At 40.6% G+C, this 20,218-nt stretch overlaps 1 protein-coding gene across 1 annotated transcript in view; it reads left to right on the top strand.

Annotated features, from left to right (window-relative positions):
* The first annotated feature begins 1,264 nt into the window (after positions 1-1,264).
* hgfb (hepatocyte growth factor b) overlaps positions 1,265-20,218 on the top strand; it is a 20,374-nt gene continuing 1,420 nt past the window's right edge. Inside the window, exons 1-18 of the mRNA XM_088379494.1 lie at positions 1,265-1,440; positions 3,949-4,108; positions 5,141-5,253; positions 5,581-5,695; positions 7,511-7,653; positions 8,765-8,885; positions 9,649-9,767; positions 11,963-12,128; positions 12,804-12,931; positions 13,716-13,809; positions 17,000-17,130; positions 17,669-17,698; positions 18,283-18,388; positions 18,602-18,676; positions 18,748-18,894; positions 18,976-19,082; positions 19,231-19,373; positions 19,998-20,218. The exon at positions 19,998-20,218 is cut by the window's right edge and continues 1,420 nt beyond it. Coding sequence (XP_088235620.1) covers positions 1,392-1,440; positions 3,949-4,108; positions 5,141-5,253; positions 5,581-5,695; positions 7,511-7,653; positions 8,765-8,885; positions 9,649-9,767; positions 11,963-12,128; positions 12,804-12,931; positions 13,716-13,809; positions 17,000-17,130; positions 17,669-17,698; positions 18,283-18,388; positions 18,602-18,676; positions 18,748-18,894; positions 18,976-19,082; positions 19,231-19,373; positions 19,998-20,183 — 2,133 coding nt within the window. The 5' untranslated portion in view covers positions 1,265-1,391 and the 3' untranslated portion in view covers positions 20,184-20,218. The remainder of the gene's footprint in view (positions 1,441-3,948; positions 4,109-5,140; positions 5,254-5,580; positions 5,696-7,510; positions 7,654-8,764; positions 8,886-9,648; positions 9,768-11,962; positions 12,129-12,803; positions 12,932-13,715; positions 13,810-16,999; positions 17,131-17,668; positions 17,699-18,282; positions 18,389-18,601; positions 18,677-18,747; positions 18,895-18,975; positions 19,083-19,230; positions 19,374-19,997) is intronic.

Genomic DNA, 20,218 nt, shown 5'->3' with positions numbered 1-20,218 from the left:
CACACACACACACAATAAAGCACAAGAAAAGGTTCATTAGCAGGAGTCCTTTTATACTCTAACACTTAAAAGGCCCCTGCTGTCCCAAAGTTACAAAATGAAGGCTGCTACAGTAGATTCCCGTGATACTGCTGTCTGTCTAGTTAGTATTGACCATTTTTTAAAATTTGCTAAATCTGTATTTTTACCTCTTCGGGTAATGTGTATTCCAGTTTATCCTTTTTTTCCGATAGGCGATAAACACAAAGTACTCAAAGTTACAGTTTCTCGCTTGTCGTTTGCTCAGGTCTGGTCTATAGCATGAAACGCAAAAGCATCTCTGCAAAATCTGTAAACTCATTTGTGGTCTGTTACTTTAAATATTGAAGACATAAGGAGACACTGTGGTGAAAGTGTGTGACTCATGCACACTTGTTTATTACGGCCAGCGACTACTTTCAGTAAGCAGCAGAACATTAGTCACTTGAACAAGGGGGAACTTGAGAAGTCTCCACCTCCATCCATCCATCCATCCATCCATCCATCCATCCATCCATCCATCCATCCATCCATCCATCCATCCATCCATCCATCCATCCATCCATCCATCCATCCATCCATCCATCCATCCATCCATCCATCCATCCATCCATCCATCCATCCATCACTTTGATTTTGTAAATATATGATTGGCACTTAGCCTGCGAGTTCACGGAAGCTATGGAAACCCTGGGTGCGATGTCTGGGGGACATACTAAGGTCATTTCCTATCTCACACTGTCATCACTGGAGATAGAGATGGCACTCATCAGGTATTAGGATGTTTTCATCCAGGACGCACCCCCATCACCCTCACTATAACCACCTTACTTCTTATCAGGACCAACTGAAAGACAAGCTGTAGTGTAAACACATTTAGGAAGTTGACAGTCCTTAAAGTGCTGTTTTTATTCAATTGTGGCAAAAAAAATATTGTGCCCGACAAATTCTGCCCATAAAATGTGAAATTGTGAGTCCTTATGTTGCTTATTTGTCATTGAGTTATTTTAACTTTGAGCAAGAATTTTGGTGTTCCAATAAATCTGTGGGGAAATTGTTGTTGCTTTCAAAAATAATTATGCGATGATGGGGACTGGTGTTTTGTAACTTCAATATGACTTTTCAGTTAAGGATTAAGAAGGTCGAAATAAGAAGTTAATGGGGTGGGCGCGAGAGGTAGAGGGAGGGGTGATGATGATGAGGAGGAGGGGGTGGAGGAGCCGAGGAAGAAATACTTGGAGGAGAGGAGACGCATCCTCTGCGCAGTGGTTGAAGCAACATCTTCCAGTGAGCGTCGGACTCCTCTTGTACTTTGAGCTCTTTTCTTTCTCATTGCTGAGTTTTTTTGTTTGGTTCATGAAACGTGGATTGTGATGTGGATTTACAAGCTACTGCTGACTCTCTCCGTGCTGTCCTACTCAGGTAAGTTTGACCGTGGGTTGTTTTTTCTTGCCGTGGCGCACGACCAAGTGAAATTATTCAGTGATCCTCCAGCCGAGCTGATAAGAACAATTCCGCTGCATTTGTGCAGAGAGATTTTTACCCTGAATCCTTGCTGTAATGGTCCATAAATTCCGCACGTGACTGCTTGACGATTGTCAATTTGTACCTTGCGCACGTTAAATGCGTCTTCGTAGACGCACAAGAAGGCACTTGCGTGCGCGTTCGTGTTTGCGTGAGCGGGGGAACCTAAGTTATGACTCGTCTTGACTGCTTTGTGTCATTGATTTGCATGCGTCATCATTATTGTGCGCGCGCGCGTATCCATGCATGTGTTGGTAGAAACCTCGGATTACATGACTTACTCTATATTAGTTAAGGTTTAATTAAGGACGAGTCTGTCACAATAAAATGTTTGATGAGCAAACAACAACTCTTTCATGATTTAAAAAGTTTTTGTTGTTGTAATTTATTGTCATCGTATATTTTTTGCCAACATTTTCAACATACTGCTACCAAATTGTTTGTCTTTTGTTTCCTGATTTATGGAAACATTCCAATATGACAAGCAACCATGTTGTTGGGCTAAGAATACAATTCAAATAGATTTATGTTCCACAATGCTATTGTATTGTTGCCAAGTTAGTATTTTGCGTAAACCACAGTTTTATTTTTATCAAGTTAATTTTGGTATTTAAGGAGTACTTGAATTTTCCCAATGCACCAAATATGATATAAAGTTCCTCAGTTTTGATGAGGTTATATCAAATGGACCCTTGGTTATTGTGTCATTTTAGCTTCATCTGAGCTGCAGGTGGCAGTAATGCTCATTGGCGGTCAAGGGGTCACCGAGGTGGTATTAATATTCTTTTAATCAGATAAAAAAAATATAGTGTTGCCTTAAAATGGGTTTAATTAATTCCATGACCATGATCGTATCCTAAGACTCACATATTGTAAATCACATTCTTCTTTAAAATTAATGAGAAAGCAATGAATCTGTTACATCCCACACATTTTTGCCTCTTTGAATGCACGTTTTTTTAAATATATAGAAAAAATACACTCAACAATATCGTACTGCATAAAACACACAGTCCAAAAATGTGTGCCACAAATTATATTTATACAAAAAAATGCATGCACAAAAAAACAACTCTACCTAATGCATTGTTCTTCCTATTTCTGATGGGTTTATTGGCAGTTCATGAATGCATTACAGCCATTATTGTTCTTCAATGATATTGTTCTTCAACTTAAAGGATACTGGTGTCCGAAGAACAAGAAAAAAACATCTGCTAAACACGTATCAGAAAAATCCATAAGCCAAGACCCTGGTATCTTCAGACACTGCTATATATTATAGGCCCTCAGTGTGTGTGGCAATGACACATTGAGTAGTGACACACAAGTGAATTTATTTCAACATAAAAACATAGTCATCAATGGGTATCTGAATACTTGTTTTTCAATATGTGTACTGAAACTGGCTGGTGACTACGACAGGGTGGATCCCTCTTCAGTTTGCGTCCCTGACGTAATGACAAGTTCTTATGAATGAATGAATGAATGAATGAATGAATGAATGAAATAATGAATGAAATAATGAATGAATAGATGAATGGATGAATGGATGATCGATTAATACATAAACAAACAAAGAAACAACTAAATATATGAATAAACAAACAAACAAACAAATAAATAAATACATAAATAAATAAATAAATAGATAAATAAATAAATACATAAATAAATAAATAAATAAATAAATAAATAAATGAATGAATGAATGAATGAATAGATAAATAAATAAATAAATACATAAATAAATAAATAAATAGTGACTGTACGTCTACACAGCTGTTTATGGTTCATATCCACTCATCTATTTCATGAACCGCTTGTCCTCGTACTGGTTTAAAGCTGTGATCAGTCACTGCATTTCGCAAATATAAATCTGGCACGTACACTAAATTGCAACATGCTACAACAGTTGGATGTGTCATCCACGTCCATTTGTGGTTCGACTGTCTCATCATAATAATGTGTCCATGGTCCATTTTGAACACTTGCCGACCAAATATGATGTAAATTTAAGTGGCTTACTATTAAGAACATTTCACTCTATGACCCACATCATTACAATCTGTGACGACAACATTAAACATAAAACAAAGTTTCAATACGCCTGCAGCATCCGTAACTCACTATCAACATTGACCTCAATCGCTCATAGCCACACCCTTCCCATCAAGTTATTCATCCACACCTGCCACCCGCTAATCAACCTTCCTATTCAAAACCCGCTATCTCGTCACTCCCTTGTCAGTCTGTCCCAAGATGCCGCTTGTTCGCTCACTGCTCCCGGTCTGCCTGACTCCCATTACTGACCCGGCCTGTGTATTGACCCATCTAGCCCTGTTTGCTGCCTGTCCTGACCACTTGTCCGTTGTCCAATGCATATTTTATGAGGTGTCTTTGTATCAGAGGGCCGAAGAAATGCACTGCAGGACTACCAGAGGACTGATGGCGTGCGCCTGGTTGTCACATCCTCAAGCCCCTCCCTTTTGACCAAAAGCCGGAAGGTCGGCATGGCCAAGTGTGCTCGAACCTGCAGCCGCAACAGAAAACTCCCTTTCACCTGCAGGTAAGGCCTACAATGAAATGCTGTTGTATTGCCACTGAAAGTGCGGACGTTATGGACAAGTCTTTCAACTTCATAACAAAACGTCAGACTTTTTGTGTCTTTTTATGCAAGGGTTTGTCCGATTTTTGAATGCATCTTCTCATGATAGGCCAAATGTTTATGTTACAAAGTCAAACTGGCTTTTGAAGCAGAATTTTCAAAGACTTCAAATTGATTACATTTGAATTTCATGTTTCCTGGCGAGTCATCAAAGTTTCCCACAATGCTTTATCCATAATTGATGACAAAAAGTAATATTTTTCATAGCAATTGGGAAAAAAAATCCCATTTGAAGTTCCACTGGAAATAGACAAAATGACCATAAAATGGAGTGGCATGTCTTTTTTGTGGGTTTAGTATTCTTCAAACAAACAAGTTTTCTATTGCACCATTCAGAGATTAAACGAGAGTTTTGTAGTTTTATGGAGAGTCACCAAACTGCAATGCACAATCCGCCCGTAATGACAACGATTGAAATTCGTCCCAATTTAACGCCACTTCTGTGTGTACAATACATAATACGGTAGCAATGGAAAAATATAGTTTGGAAAATGTCTTCTTATGCACCTGCAGATATGGTCGAATAGACCCTCAATTACCTCTTCATACAAAAAAACGTCTGTTGTTTTGGATGTGGCAGCTTGAGAATTTTTTCTGCATCTATTCATGATAAACATGCCCATCAAATGTCATGGTTCTAAGTGAAACTAGCTTTGGCGGGGAAAGGATTTTTGGATTTGTAACCATATCAAAAGTTAATTTTCACATGTCTCCAAGACAGGCCTAAAATAATTTGGCCAGTTCCTAATGATAATAAAAGAACAAAACCATTTCAAGAGGGCCTTGTTTTTCAAATTTTCTCACTAAGGTATTTTTCAAGTTTAGCAGGCTCCTTTTATTAGGGTAATTGAGTGGAATGTTGCCTGTATGCTTCACTTTGCCACTTTTTTTTTTTTTTCCTTCTCACTGTCTCGTTTGTTTATTTGTGTCCAGAGCGTTCCTCTATGATTACCAAAACAGGAAATGCCAGTGGCTGTCTTTTGACCGCAACTCACCCGTTGCCCAGACGCAACACGACTTGAACGTCCAACTGTATCAAAAGAAAGGTGACGATCCCACACAAAGTTGCTATTGTTGGCTGAAATGGGCAAAAACAACAACAACCCAGAGGTATTTTAGCCTTGTAAAGACATCTTCCCTTAAGAGGTAAACAAGGGAAGGGCAAGGACCGATGTCGTTGTTTATTGTGTCGCAGCACATTATGCATCATTTTGTGTTATTACGCGACCTTTTGTGTAAACGATGGAAATTCCTCTCGCCCTACAAACAACTTTAAATGCCCAACACATGTGGAAAGTCTTCATGCAAACACATTTGACTCATTAAAGCAAGATTGTAAATATTCCGATTCTTTTTTTTTTTTTTTTTTTCAGACCACGTTCGTGAGTGCATCACGGGTACCGGTGAGAGCTACAGGGGTCGAAGGTCAGCGACAGTTAGTGGGATCCAGTGCCAGGCTTGGATTTCCCCTATTCCTCATGAACACAAGTAAGAACCATTTTATGTAGATTTATACACTTGTATTTGTTTTGTCTTGTTAGTGATGCAATTAGTCAGTAGCCGTCGGCTGCGATGCATTCTTATGTGCACAATATACAGTAAGAGCGTAGGAGCACCCGGGGTGCAGTGCTTCATCTAAAGTGCAAACGTCAGTTCTTGCTGCAGGCTTTCTGTTTACCCAAATATGAGCGTCTGTAAAGAGGATTATATCTACATAACAGCATAGGGTGAAGCTGGAGGTACCTCCCCACAGAGTTACATTTCCAGATAAAGCACCATTTTTCTAATCGGATGCCCTGTAAAAATATAACAAGCCCATTAAAGAAGCTTTTAGTCATGCAAGGAGTAAAACATTGTTTCTCCACTGTGCTATGGTGAAAGTCTTTAAAACACAGGTGAGTCATCAAAAGGGATTCTATGCTTGTGTTCAGTATAAGAGCCTAGTTGCAGTGGAGGTAGGTGGTTTGGCCCAAGGGAAAATACCTAAAATAACAAAACCAAGTTCAAACGCGTCATCAATTGAGACTGTTGGAGCATTGCATCCAGCGAGCCACTGATAAAAAAACAAAAGTTGGCAATTGTTCCTGTTTGGATACAGAGGATAATAATAACTTTCAACTTTGACTTCAGCTTAACATGGGAGGACGCTGGACACACCTATTATGAAACTAGTATGGCTATTACGGTGTATTTATGGTGTATTTTCTGCTTTGAGACCAGAGATGTCGTGGCCATCGGGAAACTTGGGGAAAATGCTTGGATTTTTCTAAACGGCCGTTGTATTTCCAGGATGCTCGAACCACGTGATGGCCACCCCCCCTTGGGCAATTAACTATAATAGCGTAGAGCAATCGATGTTTATATTACGTCGTGGCGTCCAGACCTCACCAATTTACTTTGGTAGCTTGACAGCAGCCACACTTGGTGATGTTTTTGCGGGTGACAGGCGCTGTCAGCACCCTGTGTTGATGATTGAGTTTCGGAATGGGATGTCCAACACAGGTGAATATTCACAGTATACCCCTTCATGTGACCACGTATTCTTGGGTCGCTATACGAGGTAATTGTTTCTTTCATGTCGGAACGGTACTAAAACAGTCAAGAAAGACATTTTACTGACCTATCCAGATGGCATTTGGATACATTTTTCCAAAGAGCCACCAGTTCAGAGATTGTCTTTCAGTCATCACTTGGAAAAACCCAACTTGGCTCACAGTGTGGCTCTCTGGAGGCTCAGGCCATGTGCGGTCCTGATGGAGAATATGTGAGTCAGAGTCATCATTGGCGATTATTTACATTTCTCCCTGCTATGGCCTCATGGAACACTTAGAGTAGATTGTTTTCAGTGGTAGGAAGTAACCAATTACAAATACTGCACTTTGGTGCTGCGCTAAAATGGATTTTTTTTAGGTATCTGTGCTTTTTACTGTTTTTGATTTTTGTGTATTAAGCAATTTGAACCAACTGAAGTTGTGTATGTTACATAGTTTTATGATCGTGTCCAGGTTAGATGGATGGATGGTGTTGGTGCTTTATGGTCCTTTCCGGTTTAAGTGTGACTGTTTGCCACCTCTGATTCTTCGACATGTGATGCAATCTCATTAAGTCACGGCGATGACTCTGCATCAATTCCGCTCACACTGGGAGGACACTGACCGCTCGGGACAACAATCGCTGTGGTCATGAATGTATTTGTTTTTCTTTTCCCAAAAACCGCTCTCCACACGCTACCTACAAAAAGCTTGCAGATGGTCTCTGCACATGTGGCGCGTGTTTGCATAACGGCTGCTCTGCTCCCAACAGATTCACGTCCAGCCGCTTCAACAAGAAGGACCTGAGGGAGAACTACTGTCGAAACCCCGACAACTCCACTGATGGACCGTGGTGCTTTACCACCGACCCGCGCCACAGACACCAGGAGTGTGGAATACCGCAATGCTCTCAGGGTAGGCCACATGCACAAACACATGTTAGGGTGGATAGGGTGATGTCAAGCACAATTGAAAAAGAGTTTGGGTTTGAAGTACCTAATTTGAAACCCCAATCCTGGCCCTCGTTTGAAACTAATTCTGGTTTAATATGGTAAGCAAGTTTTCAAATGCTCATTTTATCCTGTAGCCTTGCCTTAAAATCTTTATTTGGAACCCTGGCTGAAACTCCTCATTTAAAATTATAACCCCGTCTTGAGACCTTACTTTTAATCTTGGTTTTGAAATATTATTGAAATGCTTACACTTTGTTGTAACTCTAATCCAAATTTGAAACCCTCATTTGAAACACCCTCGATACCTTAAAAAGGCTTGAAACTCACCCTTCAAACACTACTTTGCTCTAACCATAACTTTATATATAATACTTAACCTTGTTTGAAACCCAAAACTTGAAACCCTAATTCGAAGCCCTACCTCTGTTTTGAAACCCTACTTTGAGGGCAACCATAACTACCATGGGCAGCGATTGAAAACAAGTTTGACACCCTTGTTTAATAGGAAACATGCTCGCCTCAAAGAGCGCACAGCTCGCTTGCGAAAGTATCGCACGCATGCAGTTCATTGTGTAAAAACGCGCTCTGCCGCAGACATCTGCCTCTAATCTGCACACGCCGTGTTGTTGACAGTAGAAAGCATGTAGCAGTCGGTGTGCAACAAATCGGAGCTTTTCCTACATGAAAGGAATCGGCACCTTCATGCTTAGAAGTGTGTGTGTGTGTGTGTGTGGGGGGGGGGTCGTAGTCAAATCCATCCCATAGAAACAGAGGTGTTTTATTAAAAAAAAGGTTGCGCAACCTAGAAAATACCGTAGTGATCTAATATTTTTGCAATTAAATGTTATTTAGTTTTCCTAGAGGCCATAAATCGTAAAGTCTTTGTGCTCAAGAGTCACATTTGAATTTTAAGACAGACAGATGGGCCATTAGATGAGGTAAATGAGATTAAAATTGATGGAAAATGATTAAATAAAACAGTTCATTTTAGTGATGAATTAACCGTTTCTCATTTTGTTTCAATTAGTTCTCTAAAGAGTGTTGATTTTATTGTACGTGTCACGCTTGTATAGTGGAGTGCATACATTGTAACGGGGAGGACTACAGAGGACCCATGGACCACACGGAGAGTGGAAAGGAATGCCAACGCTGGGATCTGGAGGAGCCACACAAGCATCTGTACCAACCTGACAGGTGACACGCACACTAAAACTGTTAATTAGGTTACATGACAACATTGACTGTTCCTACTTCAGCTTGGTGGGAGCGTCTGATTATCTAAAACTCTCCAAAGAAAGAGTTTTGCTAAAGTGCTCTGTAAAGTCACTTAATGCTTTGTTGAATTAAGCCAGTTTGCTTTGTACACCTGGGAACTGTTTCAATTTGTGAGAACAAATGCCTGCCACGTCTCCTTTTCGAGTCATGTCACGTGCATGTGCTGCACTCGGCTCAGTGTACTTACATCTCCCAGTTGGGACTCACGTTGTGTTTTTAGCAGTGATTTGCTGGGAAAACTTTTCATTCTGATTAATTGCTCTGACTTCCCGGTAAACCCAGTTTAGATTCTGAAGCGTAACGTTTTTCAGAAGGGAGTTCTTAAATTTTACTTCCTGATTTTGTGTCATGTTTGTGGAGGCAGGAGGAATATGTGAGTAACATCCAGACAGGAGACTAGACAGCAAAACAAATGAAATCATAGTGTTTGCGTAAACTAGGTCATTCCTTCAGTGGACTGATGAAGTTAGCAACGGGTCTTGCAATCGGCTGCTAGATTAATTGATTGGTTAAAAAGCGGTCCTGGAAGGAAACATGGAAGTTTCATGGAAACACTTCCATGCAAATAAGACATTTGATATGAGTGCTTTTTCTCCCTTTTACTTTTTCAATCATTCTTTGACACAGTGTTTTCTATCAAGTCCAATGATGTCATGCCTTAGTGACGTATGTTTCGCATTAGGTATCCTGACAAGGGCCTTGATGATAACTACTGCAGGAATCCAGACGGACGCCAGAGGCCCTGGTGCTTCACCACCGACCCAAACACAAGCTGGGAGTACTGCGCTATCAAAATTTGTGGTAATATAATAATTTGTGTTTATTTTATTGATTAAAGTGTGAGACTTGCACTGCCGGTGTTATATGGTCACCCCATGCGGTACGACATAAAAAAAAAACACCATATTAAATGTTCAAACGGTGCATAATGTTACAATGGCATTTTTTTTTTTTTTTTTTAATAAGCGTTTTTATCCTGGTAAAAATTTATATATGCATTTTAGGGGTCATAGCTCATTTGACTGGAGAGTTAGTTTCAACAATTGACATTGAATTGGGTGGATATGTCTTCCATAACAGAAAGTAGGAAAGTGGGCATTTTGGCTTGAAGCAGAACATGATGAGCCCTGATTGGAAATAGTTACCCTAGACAGATGGGTAAGGGTATATTGTGATTTTTTTTTTTTTTTGTTGCGACCTCTGCCATCTAATGTGGAATATGGCATCAAAGTATCATGCTCATTTTGAGGATTCAACATGAAAGAGGGAATGCTAAGGCCTCTTAATCGTTTTGCCTCTTATTGCTCCATTTGTGATCTCATTGTGAGATGATAAAACATAATTATGGGAGCAAAAATATGAAAGCGAGACTGTCGTGCTGGAACGTGGAGGAAATATCAACTTGCCAAGCATCGCAGTGAAGATCCTTTCAGCTGGTGATGTTTCTCAAAAGTCAACAAATAAGTCAAATGCACACACTTGGAAGTAAAATAAGCTTATAGTATTCATGAAAAAGTGAAAATTCTATTATAACAACAAAAAACGCTTGATTTGTTTTAGTGGGCCACAAATGATGTGGTGGACTTGATCGGAACCCTCGGCCTCATTTTTCACCCATGCTGATGTGTTCAAAAGTGACCTGTTAAACAGCGATGAGTCCTTTGTGAACTCAGTGTAGTGGTGCGCAGTCATCCGCTTTCTTGGCACCGTGTTTACTAGGATGGCACTCGTCCATGCAAAGTAACCAGTGGTTCAGCGTCCCTGGCCTCCCCCTTTTTCTACCCCCTCATGTTTTTCCTGCCTTTAAAAAAAAAATAAAAAAAATCATCACCCGCCTCCTCGCTGTCTGTGATATGGAGGTTTGTTGTAAACGGAGCGAGTTTACGACCCAGTGAGTCTTAATGAAAACAAGGCAGCGAGAGTAAGGGAGCACAGTGTTCTTTTCTCTGTCAACATTTGAAATATATACGTATATGCATTTTTTTTTTTACATATAAAAGTTGCTTCAAATTCATTTTAAGGGCCAATAAAAAGAACTAAATTAATTTGGGATTTATACCAACATGGGCTCATTATATGGAGTTCACATTTTAACCTAAAAATGGCAGTACAGTTTAGTATCTCAAAAAGACAGAGTGCTTTGTATTGTAGCGTACGTGTCTTGGCTAGCTGGGCTATTATAATATAACAGAGATGAGCTTACTCCCCTGGTAAGCTGCAGTAATATTAATAATTCTTCCCAAAGGATAAAGAATCTATGCCTCTGATCTGTCGATCTGTCTGTGAGTTGCTCAATAGTTTGTGCTCATTGTGCTCAGGGACGGCAGAACACATGGAAATATGTCACATTCTCATCACACCTCAACATAAAAACGAATGCAAAATTTATGGAGCGTAAACTCGATTTTGCTGATCTTAATAGACAAGAATGTGAATCTCCTGTGATGGGGGAAATCCACAGATAAACTGCAGCTTTGTTTAAGTCGCACGGGTGAAAAGCGGAGGAGAATTCAGAGCTCCTGGACCCTAAACAATTGTGAGTTTCTGGGATTTGATGTTGATGCAGGTGCAGAATAGCAATAGGTGTTTGGGGTTTTCCGGGTGGGCCTATTTTGGTGAATCGTGGACTCATTTCATAATTTGCTGCACCCTGGGAACATTCTCTCCTCTTTAATTCTCACGCTCTCCCCCATCTTATCTCTCATCTCGACTTTTGTCAGATAAGCTTTTATTGCGACGCGTATCATTGCTTCTCTGTGCAAATTGCAGTACAATTAGTCACACAAATTCCTTTTTTATGATCTATATCTCTTTAGTGTCCAACATGGAAAAATACGTTTTTTAATTTGTATCATTTGTCATTTGTTGGACTGTTTTCTTGCGGCACCGTCGCATTCCCAGTTTCCTCCCACATTACAAAAACATGACCACTTATATACTATATAGACTGCTATGAAAGTATGATTACTGAAGGCCAGAGGGTTTTGCCTCTGCAGAATCGCCTCTAAAAAGAACTGTGGTGGAAACCAGTGAGTGCTACCAGGACAAAGGAGAAGCTTATAGGGGGACGGTGGACATGACCCCCACTGGGCTCACCTGCCAACGCTGGGACTCGCAGTACCCCCACAACCACTCTTTCATTCCGCAGGCGTACACTTGCAAGTGAGTCTTTTCGTCCATCTGTGTGTTCGTCCATCCATCCTTCACTCACTCCTTCCCTCACTCCTTCACTCATTCCTTCACTCACTCCTTGACTCACTCACTCACTCACTCACTCACTCACTCACTCACTCACTCACTCACTCACTCACTCACTCACTCAGTGCCAATGATAGTCTCAAAAGTCTACATACTCATGCTCAAAAGGCAGATCTTTGTGATATAAAAAAGGAGACCACAATAAATCTTTTCCACCATTAATGTGATTAATAAACAAATGCAACCCAGTTTTTTGAGAGAAGTGAAAATAAACAACTGAGATGATGTGGTCGCACAAGTGTGCACGCTCTCTTATTAGTGGGAATGTGGCTGTGTTCAGAATTAACCAACCACATGGAAATTCATGCTGCATGAAATAACAAAACTGCCACAGTAATTTCTGGCGATTACTGGCTGATAGCACATGTGACAATCCCATCTTCATGGCTGGGCTATGGGTTAGGATGGTGGGTGTTCACACATGCAACCATATCTAGAAGCTATGGGCCACATTAATGTAGGAAAACAATGACTTTTCTTGCTAAACCTTCCCTTTATTTATGTAATCACAAAAATCTGGCACTAGAACAGGGGTGAGCAGTCTTTCTTATTCTCTGTACATTTCTTTTTGCTTTCAAGGGATTTGAGAGAAAACTATTGCCGGAATCCAGATGGCCAAGAATTCCCATGGTGCTTCACAACGGACCCGAGAGTGCGCACCATGTTCTGCACCAACATCCCTCAATGCGGCTCCCAAAACAAGCCTGGTGAGAGACTGGCTTTGCACTCTAAAATAGCAGCGGCTGGATTCCTTTTCTCACAATAAGACTTGTGCTTTGCCCAACTCAAAGTGCAAATCACACGCACACGATTGGAGATGTATTTTCACCATGTCCCTGTGGGCAGCTATAGGAGTGTGGGAAGGCCTCGCCACCACGTCTCACATAAACATAGGCTGATGGTGTAAATGGATTAAAGCTGTCTGGTATGATTCTTGTGGATATAAAGTGCGTGTGGTGCTATACGGCCAGAAAATATTCCCGTGAGATCTTCCAAATACAGAAACTGAAACTACTATAGATATTCCAATTTTGTTGTGTACTAAAGTGACAATGAAGGTTACTTTGAAGGTAGTTTGTGGTAGGATCTGCATTACAGAGTAATCAAGATTTTATGTCATAAAATATGTCATAAGAAGTGAGAGGCAAACCATTGGGAACACCTCTCATTTTTAATGCCTCACTTTCCTGGTGCATGTTGCGTTTGTGTCAATGAGACATATAATTATTCAAAAATAACAAGACACACAAAAAAAAGAGCTCTGAGTTCTCTTTTTCATTTCTTGGATTCAGCTTTAACAAGAAGGTTCACAAAACCTCTTACATAAATGCAACCAGACCATCTAGCAACATTAATTATTTTAATGCAGACTCTTGATTTCCATTCCACCCTTTTGAACAGAAATGCAATATTTCGAAGTAAATTCACATTTATATAACCGTATTTGAGGCTCGCTTAGCTTCATCCTCTTTCTTTTGTTGTTTAATTCAGATTGCTATGAAGGCTTTGGAGAGAAATATCGAGGGGAACGGTCAAGGACGAGATCCAATCTGCCTTGCTCTCCCTGGGACGAGCACAGCAACAGGTCAGCTCACTGCATTCAACCCAAAAATCCATTTATACAAATCCTTTCACCATTTTGTCACATACTTCTTGGTAGCAAGACACAGACTGTACCATTAATGTCATATGACAGTATGAGCATTTGAGAAAACATTTAAAATGCTTAAATGTTGATTTGAGCCTTCTTCTACTGCACCAGTTTGAATGTGTGAAGTGTTCACGAAAAAAAAAAATCTTATGTAAAGAAAACTGCTTTGAAGCAAGACACTGATGATAATGGCAGTCTGGTTCCGAGTCTGTCCCCTGAGAAATATCTGCTAGTAATTCTCTTTAAAACTATTTTGGACACTCCATTTGACCTCCTTTCTAACACATTCAGCTGGATTCATTTTCCTGTATTTATTTTTTCCATAATAAACGTAAGACTTTTGGACATCTGGCAGTGCAACTTCAAACACAGCATGTTTTTGCCTGTTTTTCTTTTGTAAGCAATAGTCGTTTCCTTTCTGACACTCGTTAGTACCCTGCCGCTTATTGTTTACAAACACAATGATAAGCTCTATAGCGCTTGCATCGTTGCTTTACATAGACATCAGCAGCCAGTCTAGGAGCTCATCAAAAAGGGCAGCGACCCAGGAAAAAAAAGCACACAAATCGTGGCTTTAACAAAATTAGTTGGCCCTCAGTCTTATTTCTTCATAGTGAGCAATTTAAGCTTCCAACTTTTGTGGTGAACAGTTTGGCAGGGTATCTGCAGAAACTTACCAAGACTTAAATTTGATTTTCCAAAAATAAAGGCCTCAGTTGCAATGAAAAATGACACTTCTTCAGCATCAAATCCGTAATGCCGAGGTCTTAAATTGCCATGGATCCTTTAATCAACATTGCTATTTTCTTCTCGCAAAAAACTAAAGAATTTGATGAATTTATACTTCTGGATGAAGAAAAATAATTCCATGATTGCATCATTGAACTGGACTTTGTCCCAGCTGACTTTGAGGCGAGATGTACACTAAGAACTGTTCATTCGTCAGTCACAGAGCACATATAGACAAAAAAATAATAATAAAAATAAATCCAAGCAACCTTAAAAACTGTTTTGGTTCAGGGGACGGAACATCTGTTCCAGCCTGTCCCAGTGCACAAAACAAGGTCAATGCTCAGAGGAGTTTGGTGTGGAAGAACACATTTTGGATGAGCTACAACATGCACAGTCCAACATGTTGTCAAAAAACGTTCCAGATGAGTGGACTGAGCTACAAGCAACCCTAATGGTCTGATTTACAAAGATCCCAAATTGAGGTCACTAAATTACGATTTTGGGAGATGCCCGCCAATGTAAAATGAATTTAAGTGATGGAATTGAAAGTGCTAGTGGGAGAGGCACTTCGTCTTAATAGTGATTGCATTGATGAATTGGAGGAAAGCAACCACATGAAAGCCATGTTTTGTTGGATTTAATTAACCTCAAGATCATGGAGCCAGTTGCACTTGGTATGTGCCAACCCTGTGTACATAAGCTTTGAAAAATGGGATGGTGCACCCCAAAACTGCTCTGGGAAAACGCGGCACAAATTTCGACATAAGGCCTACGCTGAAATGACCCAGATGCACGGAAATGCAGAGTGGTAAGGAGTTATATCACTCACTGGTAATATGGTAATATGGCCAAAACTGCATTACAGACTAGAAAATATTCTGCAAAAATATTTTTGTTGCGTTTTGAAAATGTTGAGCATAAGAGATTAATTTTCCATCCCACCTCTCATTGTCTGCTTGCATCTACTCCTTTCAGAAAAAAATAAAAAAATAATTTATTTTGAATTAATTTAACCAATGAGGTTGATGGAGTGCTGGGTGCACTCTGTTAATGATCCGGTTCCTCGTCGTCTTGCATGAGCAATTAAGTTTTTGCCTTTTGTAATTCAGATCCTTCAGCCATTTTCACAACCATTAAGTGTAACCAGCTGAGTGTCCCAATACTTGAGTCCATAGAGCAGAAAGTGTTTCTTACACATCCTCCATGCAGTAAATATTCATTTTACTATAATACCCCCTTCATAGCTTCTCAACACCCTTGGAGACACTTCCCCTAGCGATGACCTGAGTATAAATCCTGATAGGGGCAATCCACCTCACTCCTCACCTCTGACCTTGTGTCCCTCCTCCAGGCAGCACCTCAAAGTCATTCCGATGCACTCCCTGGCTCCCGCCCAGAGGGGTTCAGAGGTCTAGGTTTAGGGAGTCACCCAGAGAATTGGCTGCTAAGCTCATACTTTGAGATACGTGATAAGAGCTCATTTGTCAAAACTTACTGTGGTGTTCCTGTATGGACGAGCATGGAGGAATTTTAGTGAGGCAGAATCATGTGTCAAAGAGTGTAGGTGGCTGTTTATGTGAGTAATTTCTCCGTGCATCACCTCCTTATCTTGTCCCGCAGGACAGAGAGCCTACACAGCTGTGTACTTCCACTGGCCAGATCCTATCTGCATGCATTTGTTCAGCTTTTATAGGAACTCAATCGCCAGGAAGTCTGTTTTTATTACATATCTTCTTTTAGAGCCTGAGCAAAAGGGTGCAAAGGTTGTCTTGACATTCTTTTAATTGTGTCATTATTTTCAGGCCAGGCCGAGGGCTTTTCCATTTTTGAATACGTTTTTACTTTTTTCAGTTTTACAAGCGTATTTGAGAATTCAGCCTTTTTAAATCGTTTCCCTTACAAACATGAACATTGATAGATCCGTCGAGTATGGGTAGATTCACAGAAAATATTGTAACAGAGCAATGTCTGGAAGCACTTTTCTGTTTCGGTTATGTCAAGGTCGCTTTATTTAATTGGAGAGGTCCTTCAAAAACTAAACTTGTTCAAAAAAAAGTTTTATTGCAGGGTCAAAGTTTGATGACTCACCATTAAACATTTAACTCTAATAACTCCACAAGGTCGGAACGAAACAAAAAAAATCACCTAGCAACCTGACAGTTGGTAGGCATATCCATCATGAATAGAACTGCGAAAAAGTCTCAAGGAACCATGCCCGAAAAGACAAATGAAAATTGCCAAGTAGATTGTGGTAATTTTTTTATCACCATTTCCATGGGACTTTCAAAGAAATGCATCAGACTGCTTACTACCAAATGTGAAAAATTAATTAAATGTGTTTAGTTTTTGAGCTCAGTATTGATTTGTTATAGAGTCCTTTGTTGTTTTATAGTGGCGAGAGGGGAATGACAGTCGCAGGCCTTGAAAAAAACTACTGCAGAAACCCTGATAATGACAAACACGGACCGTGGTGTTACACCAACAATTCTGCCATTCGTTGGGACTACTGCAACGTGAAACCATGTAAGTGTGCACTTGAGAACAATGGGCTCCTTTGACAAATTTGTGGTAATTGTTTCCTAAAAGCTAGCATATTAGCACACATTTTAAAAAAGCTTAGTCCACCATTAAGTGGTTCTTTTGAATGATACTGTTTGTGTTAAAAATCTACCTATGGTCTGTTTTCCTATTACTTAACTAATAATGAATAACCCACAATAGAGGTGACATTAGCTAAGTGTGGTAACAATGTCAAGGAAGTAGGATTCATTGTTTGCTTGGGTGGGAACTTGTTTTTGGTAGAAAGTAACACGACTTGTCGTGGCTGGTATACGTATGTACAGACACAGAATACAAACTAGTGATACAATTTTGCTGTTGAGTGGAAAATTCACACAGCCATTATATGATCCTGTTCGCCACACATGACAAATTGAAGGTCCCTGTTGGCTGTGACATTTGACCCACAGTAAATGCAACCTTCTTGTGCATCCCTTCCTCTCTTATTGGTATCGGTTAATCCTGGCTGACCCCATTTTTTTGTCTCCTGTGCTCTGTGCAGGTGATGCATCCCAGAACACCATTCCAGTAGGTGAGTGTCTAAGGCAGCTCATCAATCTGCCTTTGCCTGATTCAGAGTTAATGACAAACCGGAAAAAATGGTCATCCATTTCATGTGCACTTGTTGCAGTTTGCAATATGAAAATGTGTGTGTTTGTCAGTACATGTAGGTGTGTTAACTGGAAGTAGCGTAACATTTAACCTGTTTGTGGAGCCCAGCTTTTTGTGCGGTACAAGGAAATCCATTAACAATCGGCACTCGCTATAATTTCCATGTTTGCATCTTTTTGTCATCCTCCGAGAAAAATGACTACAATTACAGAAGTTGAGAGACACTTACAGTAGTTGTGAAAGTCTTCTTCGATTGTGTCTTCATGATATCATTGTACTGCCCCCCCAGAGATAAATCTCATACACCGGGAGTTAGGATAGTAGCAGCATTTAATTCTGGACATATTTAATTATTTTTTACCAAGTTCTTTTACTATGTTCTTAGTTTAGTGCGATATTTGTCATTTATTCATTTTTAATGTTAACCCCAGCCTTGAATAGCCCTGCCGGTAATTGCATTGAAATGTAAGGTCCGCCTGTATTTCTATTTGCACGCGTGCACAGGTGAACTGTCCTCCGTGGGGTGTTTCGTCCATAAGAGGGCCCGAATCGTTGGCGGAGGTCCGTTGCACGTGTCAGCCGGCAGCTGGATGGTCAGCATACAAAAAGGGTACGGCCGACTCTTTAATAATCCACACATTTTTCCACACTCCTGAAGGGCACGCAGCTCTCTGGGAACTTATTAAACACCATCATTAATATTCCATGCAACTGCTTTGAAAACATCATTTGAAGCAACTCTAAATATCACAGGCATTAATCTGCCGGATATACTTTGATCAATCTAATTGATTTAATTGATTTCTTTGGGGATTCTTTGCAGATCGACGCACTGGTGTGGGGGTTCGCTGGTACGAGAGGAGTGGGTACTCACAGACAGACAGTGCTTCTCCTCGTGGTACATTTGTAACTTCAGTTTTTGTTTTTATGTTGGTGTTTTGCCAACCTAACTCTTCCATTGTACCTCAGCGTTCCTGATCTGAATGAGTATCGGGTATGGCTGGGGGTGACCAATATCGCAGACCCAGCTGATTGGGCCACGAAACAAGAAGTGCGCATAGCACAGGTGATATGCGGTCCTGAAGGTTCCAGTTTGGCCCTGCTAAGACTCTCAAAGTGAGTGACACTTGCCGCAAGTTAGAGATCATATATAGAGGTGCACAAAACGCTGACTGTGCTTACTCTATTTTGTTGCAGGCCTGCACGCCCCGCTGACAATGTGCACACCATTCAGCTGCCAGTGGACGGCTGCTCTATTCCTGAAGGAACACTTTGTAAAATGTACGGATGGGGAGAGACCAAAGGTATTTCTACATTATTTATCCATTTATAATTTTTAACTAACTTTACTTTATTATTTTTGTTTAACATAAAACAAAAAATAAATAAAATCATATCACTTCGTTACTTTGGCAGGTCAACTTTTCAAATTTGTGCTTTTGACTTCCTCAGGTACAGGCTATGACGACATCCTGAAGGCAGTCAACCTTCCCATCGTGAGCAACGAACGGTGCGGAGAGCTGCACCGGGGAAGCCTGCACATCACCAACAGCAAAATCTGCGCGGGAGGTCGCAGGAATGAGGGCGTGTGTGAGGTAAAGCCCCCGTTCATACTCGCTCGGTTCTCTGAGATACAATAATTGTTCCCCGTGTGCATCGAAGCAAATCTTTCCGCTCTCGGTTCCTCGCTTTGCTTTCACAGATCTAAATCTTGAGCAAATGTTTGGACTTAATGCTGGGAGTTTCAAATAAAGTGGAGGAGCTGTTCATTGCACTACATTTCATCAGCAACCCAAAGCCTTAAGCTTTTGTGGTTTCGTGTGTTTGGAGATTTTTGCTACATCTCTAGCAACCACGAAAACACATTTCGCTTGCTTTTAATACGAGAAAAGTAAACTTTGATATTTGGCATTTTAGTAGGAGAAAATCAAGAACTCTGCACAAGTCAGAAAAGAGCCTCGCGAGTTAACCTTTCAATCAAGACCCAAGTTCCTGTCGCAAATATCAAGTGGCATCAAGTCCATCATAAAATGCACAACAATGAAATAATCTTCAATTAGATGGCAAACGGTCCAAGGGCAAGCTCATCATCATCTCAGTCTTTATACTTTTTGAAACATACTATTAATTTGCTGCAAGATTTTTGTAAAATCTCAAATGTTTGTCTTTGCTCACTAAAGCTCAGGAAACGCATTGATTTAATTCATCCACCCCCACAGAGGGATTACGGCGGCCCTTTGGTGTGTCAGGATGGTGAGATCAAGGTCGTGATCGGCGTGAGCGTCCACGGCCGAGGCTGTGCTCGCGCCAATCGGCCCGCCATTTTCATCAACGTGCCCTTCTACACACAGTGGATCTACAAAGTCTTTAGGCATTACCCTGAGCCGGAGCTCAGTGCCGAATAACCCGGCCAGGTGGTCACGCCGGAAACTACTCAGGA

The sequence above is a fragment of the Syngnathus floridae genome, chromosome 6, assembly GCF_059516105.1.
Source record: "Syngnathus floridae isolate MCC-2025c chromosome 6, RoL_Sflo_1.0, whole genome shotgun sequence".
Classification (NCBI taxonomy): Eukaryota; Metazoa; Chordata; class Actinopteri; order Syngnathiformes; family Syngnathidae; genus Syngnathus; species Syngnathus floridae.
The sequence above is the reverse complement of the archived record's forward strand: the minus strand, read 5'-3'. Positions and strand labels throughout refer to the sequence as shown.